At 46.9% G+C, this 18,526-nt stretch overlaps 1 protein-coding gene across 1 annotated transcript; it reads left to right on the plus strand.

The window, feature by feature from the left end:
- The first annotated feature begins 15,396 nt into the window (after nucleotides 1-15,396).
- Nucleotides 15,397-16,803, plus strand: LOC142768520 (uncharacterized). The gene is made up of 2 exons (XM_075870519.1): nucleotides 15,397-15,430; nucleotides 16,362-16,803. Exons 1-2 carry the CDS (start codon nucleotides 15,419-15,421, stop codon nucleotides 16,722-16,724), a joined length of 375 nt encoding a protein of 124 aa, XP_075726634.1. The 5' UTR covers nucleotides 15,397-15,418; the 3' UTR covers nucleotides 16,725-16,803.
- Nucleotides 16,804-18,526: the final 1,723 nt, after the last annotated feature.

Raw genomic sequence — 18,526 nt, forward strand, 5'->3', positions numbered from 1 at the left:
TAGGCCGGTTAGTTTGACAAGTTGTTTTTCAAAAGTGATGGAAAAAATGATCAATGAACAAATTTTATGGTGGCAAGACATGAAAAAACTACTACCAGAAAGCATAGCCGGCTTCAGAAGAGGTAGATGCACAATGGACTGCATTCTAGATTTGGTCACAGATGTGGAAAACTAACGAACGCAAGGAAACATCACAGTCACTGTATTCCTTGATGTCCACCGAGCATACGACACAGTGAATCACGTTCACGTTCTGGTAGGCCTGGTGTTACAGAGATTCAAGGGCAATATACTGCGTTGGATCGCTGACTTCCTGAATCACCGGAAACTTTTTGTAGTTACGTAGGAGGGCCCAACGTCAGAACATGTCGTCAACCAAGGAGTGCCACAGGGCAGCGTGCTAAGCCCTACTCTCTTTAATGCAGTCATGGCACAGCTCCCGTATAATCTTCCACCTAACATCAGATGTTCAGTATATGCTGATGATATAAGTATATGGATGTCTGATCCATCGTTTTTGGATGTACAACAAGTTCTACAAGAAGGATTGGATTATGTAGACCGTTTTCTAAAAAAAAAAGGTATGGCACTGAGTCTGGCTAAAACAGCCATACTTCCGTTTATCTTAAAAACCTGGAAATTTCCAGATTATTCTGCAAAATCAGCCTAGTCAAATGGTTAAAACTCATAAATTCTTGGGAGTAATTTTAGACCGGAGACTAACATGGTCGCCTCATGTCCAGTCCTTTGAACAAAAAGTGAATCAGGCCATTCGAATCCTCCGGCATCTCTGCGGGGCCAAATGGGGTGGTACTACAGAGTGGTTATCAGCCCTACATGTTGCCTGAATACGCCCCATCGTAACTTACTCACTGCTTCTGCTGCACAGAGTTCCAGCCTCCACCGAAAGGAGACTTCACTTGTTATTGGCAGGGAGCTTGAGGGTATGTCTGGGTTTGCCATGGTCAACTTCCAGTGCTTTAGTGTATGCAAAGGCTTGAGAGCCACCTTTGGCAGTACTCCGAACTAAAGAAACATCTCGAATTTTATTTGGAATTTTCACGCAACATGAAAGTAATTTTTTATCTGGTGCACTTACACAAAGGACGGCAACGAGACTAGAGGATACTATATCATCATTTCAAGCGGTAGTACGAGAATTTACACAATGGAAACCTTCAAAACCACCTTGGACGCTGCCACTTCTTAACGCTATCCGTGAAATAGACGGCATAGAGAAGAAAGCAGACATGTCACCTCTAGTAGCAGCACAGTTGGTACTTCATCAGCTTCATGTAATGCATAATGAAAAAACGAAGATATATACAGACGGATCATGCACTGAAGAAGCGTCAGCCTGTGCGGTCTTTATACCCGAAATTCAGAAAAAGAAGATGTAAAAATTATCGCACAAATCTTCATCAACGACAGCAGAATTGGTGGCTATCTTTGAAGCATTTAAGCTTATCCGCGAGAATCCTGAGCCACGAAAATGGGTGATATGCTCTGATAGCAAACCTGCTCTTCAGCTAATTGGAAATGTGAGATCACCTTACAAAAATGGTGAAATAGCACAATGTATTGCAGAAACTGTAGAATATGCCTCATCGCAGGGTCACTACATCGTATTCCAATGGATACCCAGCCACATAGGAATAAAGGGAAATGAAGATACTGATAGCCTCGCGAAGAAAACATTGAAGGGAGTACGGGATATCACAATCCCTATGTCTGGGGCAGATATTCCACATTTTATATCGCAAGGAGCTAACCATTGTTCGATGGAGAAATGGTTTGAGAGCCCTATATTAAAGGAAACGGTACTTTATGAAGTTGATCCACACAGAAAATTTCCATAGCTACAGACCTCCCGTGACACCTAGAAACATTAATTCACCGACTACGATTGCAAGTTGCATACACAAACAGCTTCCTGCGCAAGAGACATCGATCTGACTCACCGAAATGCCATTGTTGTCATGCAAAAGAAAATGTTCACCATATTCATTTCGAGTGCGTTAAATACGCGAATGAAAGAGAAAAATCAAACAACAAATTAGCAAGTTTGGACAAACGGCCCCTCACAATAAAGAAGCTACTAGGACCATGGCCTGAGATGCATCTCCAGAAAAAGGCAATAATCTTCCTGACAGAATTTTTAGTGGAGACAGGACTGGACAAGCGCCTATGACAGACAGCCAGAGATGGGTATATATAAAACGTGGTCATGTATATACTTACAGTAGAATAGTAAAGTGTGCGTGTAAATAGTTTATGACTGTGTGAACTGCGCTAAAAAACCGTGTATTGGCATGATCTTTGAACTGGTTTCAGTGTGCTATTATGTTTTTTCCGAATTGTTAATTTTTGGGTACTGTTCTGTATAACTATTTTATTTTTCGCTGCAAAACTTTGTGATATGGAGTAGCCGAGGCAACGGGCACCTCAACCTCTCCACAGCAAAGCAGTTAAAACAGAACAGAACAGACGCCCTACAAGTTTGAATATGGAAGGATCCCGGCAGCGACCCTCGATGCAATGCATCGAAACGTCACTGACGAAGAAAACTCGGAGGTCACCATCTACCAACAGTGTGCTGAGGAAGCTCGTAAGCTCGCCCGCGTACGCATCTAGGATCAGCAGACGACCAGAACGCAACAGGGAGGCGGTGACTCTTCGCGTTGGCACGACCCTCCTGGACAGCCTGTAGTTGAGGGACGTCCGAACTTCGAAGAGCTCGGCCCACTTCATCTTATTGTGTAAATGGGAGCCCACATTGAATGGGCACAGTCAGAGCATACATGATAAAGATAGCAGGTCTCTGCATTTAGTGCAGGACTGCGGAAACAAAGCATCAAGGATATTAAGTGCCGTAGTGATAAGATATGCTCGCGTCAGCAATTACCTGAGCGTGTCCGACTGATCGCTACTAAACTGGAAACTAGGAGGAGGGAAGGTCCTCCTTCTTAGTCTGTGAGGGCACGCGTGAGCCTGAGCTGCATATTGTATGCGTTAGTCGAGATTGCAAATAGAGAGATGGCCTTCTCAAAGACGATAGTCTTTCTTGGATACCTTCGACGCAAAAATTTTGGCCTGGCTGCGTGCCTGCCTGCGTGCTTACCTGCCTGCCTGCTTCCTGTCTGTCTGTCTGTCTGTCTGTCTGTCTGTCTGTCTGTCTGTCTGTCTGTCTGTCTGTCTGTCTGTCTGTCTGTCTGTCTGTCTGTCTGTCTGTCTGTCTGTCTGTCTGTATGTCTGTGTCTGTCTGTACATTTGTCTATTTGTCCATTTAAACGACACCGGTTACTTGAAACGGCCGACCTCATCCGCAGCGCCCACCATTGTTGCTCGAGATTTAGCGTTCATACTCGTGCATTCCTCAATTAAAAAGCAATTATTGCGCATGTCTGGGGCACTATATCAACACGTATATATTCTGAACTTGCGTATTTTATTAGAAAAGACATATATAAGTAATTTTAGGGACCATAGCGGTTATCACGCTGCGCTGACCATGCAACGCTTGGACGAAAAGGCGAGTGTTTCTAACGCGTTGCTAAGACGAGATGGTGGTGGTACCTACCCATCGCCTTGCGATCTACATCTTGACTCTTCTGAGACGGGCGCGTACACCTGTCTCAAAGCCACGCGCTTCGTTTTCCAAGAAAACTGCCAGATGGCGCTCATGTCTCACGTGTGACGTGACGATGGGCTCGTTGACCTCCACTCTAACGCAGCGCCTCCAGAATACTATTAATCAATTTTCATGCGCAGAACGTCAAATAAAAGCTTTGTTCACTCTCTCCACACGTTATACTATCGTCTTTCGACGACATTTGCAGTTTTTCTTGATTGAAGTAAAGTGCTATGAAAGGGAGAATCTGAAGTTTGCTCAAATGTGTACAGCTGAGTGCACTACCGAATAAGGGTGATATGGGCTGTTTTGTGTGTGAACTTGAGTCCTGTAGGCAAGAAGTCTTGTTAGACTCGTTAGAGGAACTCTTTTCTTCCCCTTGGAACTGTAAACTTGATGCTGATTATTCATGGTATAGGCGGTGGTGCATCGTCTTCTGTTCAGGGTGCCTGCAGAGAGATTTCGAGATCACGCCCTGTCGTGGCACAAGAAGGACGAAGGGCAACGCGTTTGCTTTTCGATGCCGAAAACTTATACTCGGGGTCTTTTGAGGCGTACAAAAGATTGTTCCCCACTCGTTTCTGCGCACCCTTACTACTCTGTGTTTACGTTCTATGGCAACCTGTGCGTGTTTGCATGGCAGAATGACAACTAAGCACATATAATTTAAAACATACACAGACTGAGACTGCCAGTAGGAACCTAACGTCTAAGTTACATTTTATAGCGGTTCTCATTAGTGAGCATTTAGAATCATAATGCAATGAGTAAAGCAACAATTGTTATATGCAACAAAATTTCTCATTTCCGAAAGAGAACAGAGACAAAACTTTCTTACAGTCCTACTCCGAGAAAAAGGTCTTTTCACAATATTAGAATGTGCTTTCGATACCACTCTATCCGCTCATCGTGTCAGTCAAAACTGAGAATGAGTGATTTAAGTTTTTCGCCGCCTATGATTACAATGAGACAAAACGAAGTCGCAGCCTCGATGATGGAAGATCACGTGCTTTCATGAACGTAAAAAGCTGACTTTGCGGGAGGTGATAAGCGTGTTGCTACAGCGTCACACATAGTTTTATTAGAACAAAAGCATAATCCGACAGTAGACAAATCGGTAAAGCAATAATTGACCCCTTTTTCGGCGGCCAATTTTACTACGATTGATGTTACGAGATCACAAGGGTCGCATGCGGTGCTGTAGTTGTCCGCCACCTTCGGTACCACATCAAATGAGGAAAAAAACACCTGAAATGAAAAAAAATAACAAATGTACAGTGGGATTCAAACCCGGGTCCTCTGCGTGCCAGCCCAGCACTGCGATCCTGGCATAAGAGGCCCGCATTTTTGGTCTGTACGGCAACAATTTGAGTGACTCGTTGTTTTCCTCGGAACGCTTTCTTGACGTGCCTCGCTGTGTAGAAGGCGCGGGTTAAGCCAACCGTGCACTCGGTATAGTTTTTTTTTGTCGCCTTGCTTTTTTGTTTAGCTCTTTTCGTGTCTCCAAGAAAACAGGTATTTTTTCGATATGCGCCGATATATCCAATGAGTGACCTTTAGTTCGTCACCGTACCGTGGTTGGTTCGCTTTAGCGGGTGGCCGACTATATAAACGCACCGAATCGCTTTTCGAGAATCAGTGCTCTCCAAAGCAACTCCGGCAGCAGTCCGATATGAAGACCATTGTGAGTAGTCCGGCGCTGGGTCTGTCTACGCTACATGGAGACATGCGGAAACTCTCAGCGTCATCTGCTTTCGTCTTTTCATTTTGTTGGATTTGTGAATTATTGTCGGTAGTTTTCCATAGTGACATGTTTGGATTGTGGAGTTCATTTTGCGCTACGATTATGCAGATATTTATTACACTTTAAAAAGAAATCTTCGAAGTACGGTTCGGCTACGTATGCCGGAATGTGGGAAAATGAAGCAAAGGGACGTCATTTGTCGTTAGGCTATGAATAATGCAATGCATTAGCGCGTAAGTAAACCGTTATGACCCATGGTCTGCGTTATGCGCAACTACTTTTGCTCGTACTAATCGCGTGCCCTGTTTTCTTGTATCGAATACTCGGTGAGAAGGCAAGCGCTTTCATGAGTACAACCTGACGGCGTAGTCTTGTGAACAGCGATAACTGTTTTGGTTACCCGAGACGAAATCAGTGTGCTGAAAACTAAAATTCCCGGCAAATGCATATACAACGCGCACCCAGGTGAGTGGCCCCATCACTTCGTAAATAAAACCTTCAGGAAAGTCATGCATCAATTCTATGTATCAGTGAACTTCGTATGAATGCACTAGCCACAACGATGCATCAGCAGCAACACTCACTCGGCTACAGTTATTAGTTTTCGAATGGCTAAGTCTATGAGTGATCGCATCTTTATTAAGGCTCCTGGCATTCCAAAAAAAAAAAAGGAAGGGGAGCACCAGAAAAACGACTGAGTGAGCCTCAAGAATATATGCTAAGCAGAGCGTAGTGGTGTTAACATGTTGATCACGTCACTAGAAATCGGAAGCGACTCAGTAGCAGTTAGCAACCAAATATCGTGCTTAACTTTGGAGCAAGACAACGTTGAAGGCGTTGCCACTTGAGACTCGCGCTTGTTGCCATCACTATTTTCACAGCTGTGCACCCTCATCGTCTTGGTCGTGCTGGCTGCTGCCAGCGCTGGCTACTATGGCTACGGCCATGGCTACGGTCATGGATACGGCCATGGAGGATACAGCCACGCCATCACTCACCACTATGACAACCAGAGAGCACACTACGGATACGGTGGATACGGCCATGGCTATGGCGGATACGGTGGCTACGGTGGATACGGTGGCTACGGTGGATACGGAGGTTACGGACACGGCTATGGAGGATATGGCGGCTATGGTGGCTACGGCCACGGCTACTATGGCTAGGCAGCTGAACATCTGACCGAAAATCTGAACAACGGACGACATGGGCGAGCGCAATAAACAACTGGTCTTCACCATCACATGCTTGTTTGTTTTTGTTCAATTGTGGGTATACATCCCAAGAAAAGTGAATTAAGTTTCATTAGCTTATGTTTATTTTCCCAAAAAAGTGATCTTCGGCCGAGAAGTTAATGTAAATTAAGGTGAATTGGATCAAAACTATTTCTGACAGTGCGCAACAAAACATACCAGAGAGAACGCAGGACCAGTGCGGTTCCAACGCTTGTCCACTGTTTTCTCTGGCGTGTTTTGTTGTGCGCTGCGCAAGAGTAGAGAAATTTACATTCAGGCGTATAAATGATGTCGCCATGCTTCTAATTAGTTCATTTTTTGGTGGTCCACACCACAAAAACACCTGGTGGTCAAACGCGATATTTGCGTCTCAAGAGGAACCGTCGAGCTGTGGAGAGGAAATGCAACAGTTATGCTCTTGAATTTTTGCAATTAGTACAAACACGTGAACAAAAGCACGACGTTCACATATATCGGGAAATTTATGATGCAAGGGAGTTTAATAGCGACGCCAGGTAGTAGGCAGGCAGCCGGTACGGATACCAATGATGATGATGATGATGGACCTTCGGATTTGCTGGCACTCGCCCACAAAGGGGGATCGGCCAAGAACCGGGCGGCAGGATCATCAAGTGTGTTCAGTCAGGCATTCAGGTAGTCTCGTAGCCATAAATAATAACAATAGGCTAACAGAGTAATCTCTTTGTTGCCCTTATGTACTCGCACACAGCAGAGAAAACCCCCCTGTGGCTATAACCTAATGTAATCCCTCCGAAGGATAAAATTAGTTTCACGTTTATTTTTAAACTTAGCTTCTCAATTGGCTCGACCAGGTATCTTTTCCTTTGATACCAATGCTCGAGCAGCCCAGTGTCTACAGCTCGAACACACGCTCGCGCTTCGCACTCAGAGATGGTCCCACTAGTCAGTGCCTTGCGAATTCCCCACTACTATACCCCGGCGACGATGACGACCCATCCTGGTGGCTCAAGGTGACGAGAGAATAGGAGGGTCGTAGCAGGGCTTGAGGCAACTGACATGGGCCGTCTCACGACCAAGGCGGCGCTTGTCCGTGGACGACTTGAGTGGTTCAATCACATAGGTGACAGAGGAAGGGTGCTCTATGACGCGGTAAGGGCCAGTACACTTCGATGCAAACTTGGGAGTCAGTCCAGGAGAGTGGAAAGGCAGTCGGAGCCACACGAGAAAACGATGGGGAAAGTGTCCTGAACAAGGTCACGGTCGTGGCGATCTTTTTGGAGAGCTTGATTATCGGCTGTGAAGGACCGTGCAAGCTGACGACACTCTTCGGCATGTTCGGTCATTTCAGAAACTGGGCTGAACTTGGAGGCATCAGAATTGTAGGGTAGAACTGTGTCGAGTGTGCTGCATGGGTCACGACCATATAAAAGAAAAAAAAATGGAGAAAAGCCTGTTGTTGATTGAATCACCGTGTTGTAGGCGTACGTCACGAAAGGAAGAACAACGTCCCAATTGGAGTGGTCGGAATCAATATACATAGCGAGCATGTCTCCCAAGGTTCTATTGAAACATTCCGTTAGGCCGTTCGTCTGAGGGTGGTAGGCTGTTGATGTACGGTGTACCGCACGGCATGAATGTAAGAGCTGCTGCAGAACTTCGGACAAAAATACGCGGCCCCTGTCACTCAGGAGCTCCCGTGGTGCACCATGACGAAGAACAAACCGATGCAAGATAAAGGTTGCAACGTCACAAGCACCAGCCGAAGGTAGCGCTACCGTTTCGGCGTACCTTGTCGTATGGTCGGCAGCCACAATTACCCATCGATTACCACCAACAGAGCACGGTAGCGGGCCGTCTAGGTCGATCCCAACACGTTCAAATGGGCGTGCAGGACGTGGTAAGGTTGCAGTTGACCGGGTGAAAGAGGAAATGTCTTGCGCTGCTGACACAGGAAACATGAGCGAATGTGTTTGCGTACAAACGTCTACATACCCCGTCAGTAACGTTGGCGGATCCGCTCATACGTCTTTAGCGCAGCAGCGTGTGCGTGTTGCGATTCAGCGTGAAAATATTCGCACATATCAGACCGCATATGGCTGGGTATGACTAGCAGCCATTTACGACCCGCCACTTGATAGTTGCGATGGTATAACAGGCCATCGCGTATGGCGAAATGCGTTGCTTGGCGGTGAAGAGCACGCGGGTAACCGGAAGTTGATGCGTCAGAAAGCATATTCAAGAGCGAGATAATCCAAGGGTCCTTCCGCTGTTCGGATGGCGTGTCTGTGACGCTGACGACAGAGAGGGGAAGGTCAAGGGCTGATATTTCTGTATCATCAGATTTCACGGGTGATCGTGAAAGCGCATCTGCGTTAGAGTGCTTTCGCCCCGATCGGTAGACGACGCGTATGTCGAATTCCTGGAGGTGCAGTGACCAACGTCCGAGGCGACCAGAAGGATCTTTCAGTGAAGCCAGCCAACAGAGTGCGCGATGGTCAGTTATCACATCAAAAGTTTGGCCGTACAAATAGGGGCGAAACTCGTTTAACATCCACACAATCGCCAGGCACTCTTTTTCCGTAACAGATGAGTTAACTTCTGCCTTAGTGAGGGCGCGGCTGGCATAGGCGACCACATACTCCGTAAAACCTGGTTTGCGTTGCGCGAGTACTGCACCAAGGCCGACGCCACTTGCATCCGTGTGTACTTCGGTCGGCGCGGTAGGGTCGTATTGGCGCAGTACGGGTGGTGAGGTAAGGAGTTGGCGCAGTGTTACGAAGTATTCGTCACAGCCTGCTGTCCAATTCGAAAGATCTGCAGGGCCAGCAAGGAGTTTGGTGAGCGGAGCGATAATGAAAGCAAAGTTCTGGACAAAGCGACAAAAATAGGACAGGCCCACAAAGCTCTGTAGTTCTTTAACTGTAGTCGGCTTAGAAAATTCGGCAACAGCACGAAGCTTGCCGGGGTCGGGAAGGATGCCGGCTTTCGAGACGACATGGCCAAGTATGGTGGAGTTGTTTAGCCCCAAAGGGACATTTCTTCAGGTTAAGCTGAAGCCTGGCGTTTGTGAGGCACTGTGGAATCTTACGCAGAGTGAGATGCGAAGTGAAATCGGGTGAAAAGACCGCAACGTCATCAAGATAGCACAAGCATATGTTCCATTTGAGACCGCGTAAAATGCTGTCTATCATTCGCTCGAACGTGGCGGGTGCATTGCAGAGTCCGAATGGCCTTACGGTAAATTCATAGAGGCCATCTGGTGTGACGAAGGCCGTTTTTGGACGATCACACTCAGCCATTGGGAGCTGCTAACAACCTGAGCGAAGGTCAATCGAGGAAAAGAATTCTGCATCTTGGAGACAATCGAGAGCGTCGTATATGCGGGGAAGGGGGTAAACATCTTTCCTCGTAATGTTGTTTAGGCGCCTGTAGTCTACGCAGAACCGGATCGAACCATCCTTTTTTTGACGCGTACAACTGGTGAAGACCAAGGCTACAAGAAGGCTTGATCATTCCACGCTGTAGCATGTCGTCTACTCGTTCGGCAATTACGCGACGTTCCGCCGGGGACACACGATAGGGGCGCTGGCGCAAAGGAGTACTCTTCCCTGTGTCAATTGTGTGCACAATTGTGTTAGTTCTTCCTAGCACCGCTTGGGGAAAGTCAAACGAACGCCTGAATTCGTGCGACAGGGTAACAAGCTGCTCTCGTTGAGCCGTGGCGAGATGGCTGGCAATAGAACAGTGAAATGCATCGGATGACTCGCTGTTCGAGGCAAAGTGAGGAACCAACGCGTTCAGCTTCATATTCAGCTTGGTGTCGAAGAAATAGGCAGCCACGATAGCACCTTCATCGATAAGCTGAATGTGGCCGAGCGTCTCGTTGGGGTGCAAACTGAGGGGGCACGAGTTGGGATTGGAAATATATATTGCGGTAGTGCCTTGACAAAGCGCAAGAACGGCGAATGGCAGCGATGTGTGGTGGCGGCTACCGAAGATGTCAGATGGCGTGAATAGGACGGTAGTGTCAGAAAGTGAAGCGCAGCAGGCAGGGACAAACTGGGCGCTGAAAGGAGGCAGGTCTATGTCCGTCGCAACGACAAGGTTAGCCACACTAGATATGGCCGCATCAACAGAAGGCGCATCACGAAACGGTAACAGCTCCACTTCGGCCCGAGCGCAGTCCACGACGGCGTGATGACACGATAAGAAATCCCATCCTAGGATGACATCGTTGGAACATTAAGCCAACACGTGAAATTGAATTATGTACCACACGTGTCGAATAATCACTTTTGCCGTACATGCCGCGACGGGCTCAATTCGTTGGGCGCTCGCAGTGCTAAGAGAAACCACGGGAGAAAGCGTCATCACTTTACGAAGAGAGCGGCAGAGTCTTTGACTAATCACAGATATCGCGGCACCGGTATCGATAAGTGCAAGTGTTCGTACACCTTCGACGATTACATCGATAAGATTGGCGGGAGACAGGCGAGAACTTAAACAATTAGACGATGACGCAGCTCGTGCCTTCGGAGCTGCGGCAGTTAGTTTTCCGTCTCAATGGAGGTGGGTCGTCAACGCATAGGTGATACAGAACGACGACTTGTGAAGGGGAAGACGAGCGGAAAGTAGAACGTCGTGAAGCGGTGGTTAGGGTGCCAGAAGCAGCTTGCGCATCACGTTCATGAACTTCAGGTGGCACGTGAGGTGCGTGTTATGGAGGCCGGAAGGAGTAAGCAGGGTATCTTGGTGCGTTAACTGCGAAGCGCCGACAACATAGACGTGCAACGTGACCTGGAATTCCGCAAAAGTAACATATGGGCCGGTTGTCTGCAGTGCGCCAAGGATTCCCGGTGTGCTGCTGTGTAGCTGGGAACGTCGCGGTGGAAGATCGCACAGGTTGTGGCGTATACAATGGCAGACGAGGCGGAGGCATTGCCGCGATGGCACCTCCAACACTATGAGAGAAAGTTTAATACCGACGCCAGGTATTAGGCTGGCAGCCGGTACGGCCACCAATGCTCGAGCAGTCCAGCGTCTACAGCTCGAGCACATGCTCACACTTCGCACTCAGAGATGGTCCCACTAGTCAGTGCCTTGCAAATTTCCTACTACAATAAAAACGACCAGTACACTCGCCCTCACTAATTCTGTGGAACCTGATCCGACGAACCAAGCCCCTCCCTCAGCTTTGACGTGAATTGAAGTCTTCGTAGACATAATTAAAAACCACTCAAGGCCCTGCTCCTGCAATACAAGTATTGCTTTTCATCGTGGTCAAAAAGTCGGCAGACCGCAGTCGCGAAAAATCACATCATAGCGGTGGAGAATGCACGACCACTCCGTCAGAGACCATTCCAACTTTCGACGTGAAAAATTGAGGCCGTAAAAAGACAAGTAGACGAAATCCTACGCGATGACACCATCCAGCCGTCCGAGAGTCCGTGGACGACCCCCGTGGTGTTAGTGAAGAAGAAGGATGGAACCCTACGTCTCTGCGTCTATTATTGCCGCGTGAACAAAATCACAAAAAATGTCGTGTGTCCTCTCCAACTTATAGACGAGGCGCATTGTCGGCTCCACAACGTGTAGTACTCTTTCTCGATGAACCTCCTGGGACCATTACTAACGTCGGCTTGCGGAGATAAGTCAATCGTCATAGCTACTGAGTGCCTCACCCGCTACGCCAAAACAAGAGCCTTTCCCAAAGGCAGTGTGGCTGAGGTAGCCAAGTTATTCGTTTAGAACATGGTCCTTCGACATGGCGCCCCAGAGGTTCTCATCACCGACAGAGGTAAGGCGTTTACTGCAGGCCTGGCTCAGGCAGTCATGTGTTACAGCCAGAGAAGCCACCACCGTACAACCACGCACCACCCACAAATCAATGGGTGTACCGACCGTCTAAGACCATCGCCGACATACTGGCCATGTGCGTCGACGTCGAACACAGGACGTGGCTCGCCATCCTTCCGTACGGGACCTTCGCATACAGCACGGCCGTGCAGGAGACGACGCAGATGACGCCCTACAAGTTCGAGTACGGAAGGAAACTCGGCAGCGACCCTCGACGCCATGCTTCGAAACGTCGCTGACGAAGAAATTTGCAGGTCACCATCTACCAATAGTGTGCTGAAAAAGCTCGTCAACTCGCCCGCCTACGCATCGAGGTTCAGCAGACGACCAGAACGCAACAGGAAGGAGGTGACTCTTCGCGTTGGCACGACCCTCCTGGACAGCCTGTAGTTTAGTGACATCCGAACTTCGTAGAGCTCGGCCCACTTCATCTTTTTGTGTAAGCGGGAGCCCACGTTGAATGGGCGCAGCCAGAGCTTATATGATAAAGAGAACAGGTCTCTGCGTTTAGTTCAGGACTGCGGAAAGAAAAGATCAAGACAATTAGGTGCAGTAGTGGTAAGATATGGTTGCTTCGGCAATAACCTGAGCGTGCCCGACTGATCGCTACTAAACTTGAAACTAGGAGGAGTGAAGGTCCTCCTTCTTAGTCTGTGAGGGCACGTGCGAGCCTGAGCTGCATATTGTATGTGTTAGTTGAGATCAAAAATAGCGAGATGGCATTTTTAAAGACGATATTCTTTTCTAGGGACCTTCTACGCAAAAATTTCCGTCTGTCTGTGTGTCTGTTTGTTTGTCCACTATTAACGACATCGGGTTCTTGAAATGGCCGAACCCATCCACATCGCCCACCAATGTTGCTCGAGGTTTAGCGTTTATACTTGTGCAATTCTCAATTAAAAACCAATTATTGCGCATGTATGTGGTACCATAACAACACGTATATATTCAACATGTGCGTCTTTTACTAGAAAAAGCATACATTATTAGTTTTAAGGACTATAGCGCTTATCACGCTGTGCTGACCATGCAACGCTTGCACGAAAAGGCGAGGGTTTCCAACGCTTTGCTAAGAAGACACGGTGGTGGCCCCTACCCGTCGCCTTGCGTCCTACACCTTATCACCTCTGAGACGGGCGCGCACACCCGTCTCAGAGCCACGCGCTTCGTTTTCCGAGAAAACGGCTAGATGGCGCTCATGCCTCACGTGTGACGTGACGATGCGTTCGTTGGCCTCCACTCTAACGCAGCGCCTCCAGAATACCATTCGCCGATTTTCTTGCGCAGAACACCAAATAAATTATTCACTCTCTCCACACGCAACGCTATCGTCTTGCGACGACATTTGCAGATTAACATGCAGATACGGGGCCATTTTGTTTTCATACAAAGAATGATAACGAATAATTGCTCTAGAGAAGAATGTGCAGGAGCTTTTCTTTTTCCAATGCTTGTAGATTCATTACCGCTTCTGCATCTGTGACAACAAATATGTGCTAACGTTTTCCTTGATTGAAGTGGACTGCTGTTATTTAGAGAATCTGAAGTTTGTTCGAAAGATTTCAGCTGAGTTGTCTCCCAAATAAGGGTGATATAGGCTGTTTTGTGTGTGAACTCAAGTCCTGTAGGCAAGAAGTCTTGTTAGACTCATTAGAGGGACTCTTTTCTTCCCCTTGGAACTGTAAACTTGATGCTGCTTTATTCAAGGTATAGGCGGTGGTGTGTCGTCTTCTGTTCGGGGCGCCTGCGGACAGATTTCGAGATCATGCCCTGTCTTGGCACAAGAAGGACAAAGGGCAACGCGTTTGCTTTTCGATGCCGAAATCTTATACTCGCGGTCTGTTAAGGCGTACAAAAGATTGTTCCCCACTCATTTCTGTGCACTCCTACTGCTGTGTGTTTACGTTCTATCGCAATCTTTGCGTGTTTGCATGGCAGAATGACAACTAAGCACATATAATTTAAAACACACACAGACTGACACTGTCAGTAGGAACCTAACGTCTAAGTTACATTTTATAGCGGTTCTCATTAGTGAGCATTTAGAATCGCAATGCAATGAGTAAAGCAACAATTGTTGTATGCAACAAAATTTCTCATTTCCGAAAGAGAACAGAGACAAAACTTTCTTACAGTCCTACTCTGAGGAAAAGGTCTTTTCACAATATTGGAATGTGCATTCGATACCACTCTACCTGCTCATCGTGTCAGTCAAAACTGAGAATGAGTGCTTTAAGTTTTTCGCCGCTTATGATGGCAAATGAGACAAAACGAAGTCGCACCCTCCATGATAGAAGATCGCGTGCTTTTATGAACGTAAAAAAGCTAACTTCGCGGGAGGCGACAAGCGTGTTCTTACAGCGTCACACATAGTTTTATTAGAACAAAAGCATAATCCGACAGTAGACAAATCGGCAAAGCATTCATTGACCCCTTTTTCGGTGGCCAATTTTACAGCGATAGATGTTACGAGATCACAACAAGGGTCACATGCGGCGCTGTAGTTGTCCGCTGCCTTTGTTACCACATCAAATGAAAAAAAAAACGCCTAACTAAATAAAAATACCAAATATACAGAGGGATTCGAACCCGGGTCCTCTGCATGCCAGCCCAGCACTGCGATCCTGGCACAAAAGATTTGCAGGTTTGGCCAGTACGGCAACATTTGGAGTGACTCGTTGTTTTCCTCGGAACGCTTTCTTGACGTGCCTCGCTGTGCAGAAGGCGCGGGTAAAGCCAACCGTGCACTCGGCATAGTTTTTCTGTCAGTTTGTTTTTCTGTTTACCTCGTTACGTGTCTCCAAAAAAAACTGGTATCCTTTCGAAATGCGCCGATATATCCAATGAGTGACCTTTAGTTCGTCACCGGGCCGTGGTTGGTTCGCTTTAGCGGGTGGCCGACTATATAAATGCTCGGGATCGCTTTTCGAGCATCAGTGCTCCCCAAAGCAACGCCGGCAGCAGTCCGATATGAAGATCATTGTGAGTAATCCAGCGCTGGGTCTGCCTACGCTACATGGATACATGCGGAAACACTCAGCGTATTCTGCTTTCGTCTTTTTTTGTGGGATTTGTCGATTATTGTTGGTTCTTTTCCATCGTGATGTGTTTGGATGGTGAAGTGCATTTTGCGCTGCGACGATGGACATATTTATTACACTTCAAAAAGAAATCTTCGAAGTACTGTTCGGCTACGTAGGCCAGATCGTGGGAAAAGGAAGCAGAGGGACGCCATTTGTTTTGAGGCTATGAATAATGCAATGAATTAGCACGTAAGTGAACCGTTCATACCGGTGGCCCGCGTTATGCGCAACCACTTTGATTAAACGCGTGTGCTGTTTTCATGTATCGAATACTCGGTCAGAAGGCAAATGCTTTCATGAGTACATACTGAAGACGTACTCTTGTGAAGAGCGATAACTGTTTTGGTTACCGGAGACGAAATCAGTGTGCTGTAAACTAAAATTCCCTGCAAATGCATATACAACGCGCACTCACATGAGTGGCCTCATCACTTCGTAAATAAAACCTTCTGGAAAGTCATGTCATGCATCAATTCTATGTATCAGTGAACTTCGTATGAATGCACTAGCCACAACAATGCATCAGCAGTAACACTCACTCGGCTACAGTTATTAGTTTTTAATGGCTAAGTCTATGAGTGATCGCATCTTTATTAAGGCTCCTGGCATTCTAAAAAAAGGAAGGGGAGCACCAGAAAAACGACTGAGTGGGCCTCAAGAATATATGCTAAGCAGAGTGTAGTGGTGTTAACATGCTGATGACGACACTCGAAGTCAGAAGCAACTCAATAGCAGTTAGCAACAAAATATGGGGCTTAGCTTTGGAGCAAGACAACGTTTAAGGCGTTGCCACTTGAGACTCGCGCTTGTTGCCATCACCATTTTCGCAGCTGTGCACCCTCGTCGTCCTGGTCGTGCTGGCTGCTGCCAACGCTGGCTACTATGGCTACGGCCACGGCTACGGTCATGGATACGGCCACGGAGGATACAGCCATGCCATCACTCACCACTATGACAACCAAAGAGCACACTACGGATATGGTGGATACGGCCACGGCTATTGTGGATACGGCGGCTATGGTGGATATGGAGGCTACGGACACGGCTATGGAGGATATGGCGGCTATGGCGGCTATGGTGGCTACGGCCACGGCTATGGAGGATATGGCGGCTATGGCGGCTATGGTGGCTACGGACACGGCTATGGAGGATATGGCGGCTATGGTGGCTACGGCTACGGCTACTATGGCTAGGCAACTGAACATCTGACTGAAAATCTGAACAACGGATGACGTGGGCGAGCGCAATAAACAACTGGTCTTCACCATCTCATGCTTGTTCGTTTTTATTCATTCGGGATTATGCATTTCATGAAAAGTGGTTGACATTTATTTAACTTATCTAAGCATGTGTTAGTTAGATTATGATAAAGAAAATGATCTCTGGCATAGAAATTTATACAAATTATCGCTATGTGGATGAATCGGATCAAAATTATTTCTGACAATGCGCGACAAAACATACCAGAGAAAACGCAGGACAAGTGCAGTTCCATCGCTTGTCCACTGTTTTCTCTGGTGTGTTTTTTTGTGCGCTGCGCAATAGTATAAAAATTTACATTCAGGCGTAAAAATGATGTCACCACGCTTCCAAGTCCATTTTGTCGAAACGTTTGGGTCAACACGTTTTTGAAGCCGTTTTTTATTCGACACTGCTGCAAAGCATTTCAATAAATGTTTACGTGATTGTGACATCCCATAAAAGATTCTATAAGACGTTCTTTCGTGCTAGACCGCATTCGCTGAAAAAATCCTAATCCCTCCCATCTTAATCGCTTGCACCTATAATGGATGTCAACTACTTATGGATGAGCAAAATACGTTATCAGTTTATGTTGATCAATCCTTGCTGGTTTACCGTACAAGATTTTGATCATTTGAATTGCGCTTATTTAACATGCAAGTATTGATCGTTTAAACAACCATGCCGTTTCTCAGCGTTCTTCAAATGTTACTTCTAGCACTTTCCTGATGTGGAAAAGAGAGATACTGATTTCGTGGGCCACCAGAAATCTTTTTCGGGAGGGCAGGGCTTCAATCATATTTAATGTATATTCGCGTGTGTGTTTGTATCTGTGCGTGTATATACACGCAAAGAAAATAGAGAAATTTTGGAAAGTTTTAGCTCCCCGCCTCCGCCCATTGACTATGGCCTTATAATGCTCAAGTTCTATAGAAGGTCACGTTGCAAATAATAAAAATCTAGTGCTCGCTCAAAGAAGGTTGCGATATGAACTCACAACTGAACACAACATACCACTTATAACCAAGAAGCATTGTACATAACTGCACACCGCTTTGTTGCTCGTCTACATGCGCGAGTGGTCAATGTCAAGGATGATTTGCAATAACACCGAATGACCCCGCTTCTTCGCCCACTCATCATCATTCACTTCGTGGAGATGTCATGGTTTTTTCAGTTAGTGCTGACATCGCGGACATAAAGACAGGACGACGAAGGAAAACATACAGCAACGTGAGCGCACACTATAGCGTGATTATTTCCTGAATTTGCCACATATAAATATACATGGAGATCAGCCAGAAACCGGAAGGGAAATGAGAGTAGGCGGGCATATCCGCAGAACATCTCATCCCTGTGTTGAACGCCAACGATCAAGATATCTGCTTGATAATGGCACGCGTCTTTTTTTCGTTCCACGCTTTACGTTCGCACTGTTCGTACCGTCAGGATTCACCAATTTACCACAAGTTTTTAAGACACCTTGCATTTTTTAGAACAGGAATACGAAGACAAAAGTGCCAGCATGAGGCGTTCGAAAAGTTCACTTTAAGGCAAAGCAAACGCACTTGCTCGTTGAGGCCATTTGTCCTCGATGAGCACAGCCAGGCTATCGCTCTCTTGTTCTAGTAAAGCCTAATCCATGCTTTTTTTTTGATCATGTATGCGATAGCTGTGACGAACACCGGTGACGGTGGATGACATCACCACTAAAATCAGTTCTTGTTTTAGGTTCACAGTATCTTACGCTCTA

The sequence above is a fragment of the Rhipicephalus microplus genome, chromosome 8 (assembly GCF_043290135.1).
Source record: "Rhipicephalus microplus isolate Deutch F79 chromosome 8, USDA_Rmic, whole genome shotgun sequence".
NCBI lineage: Eukaryota > Metazoa > Arthropoda > Arachnida > Ixodida > Ixodidae > Rhipicephalus > Rhipicephalus microplus.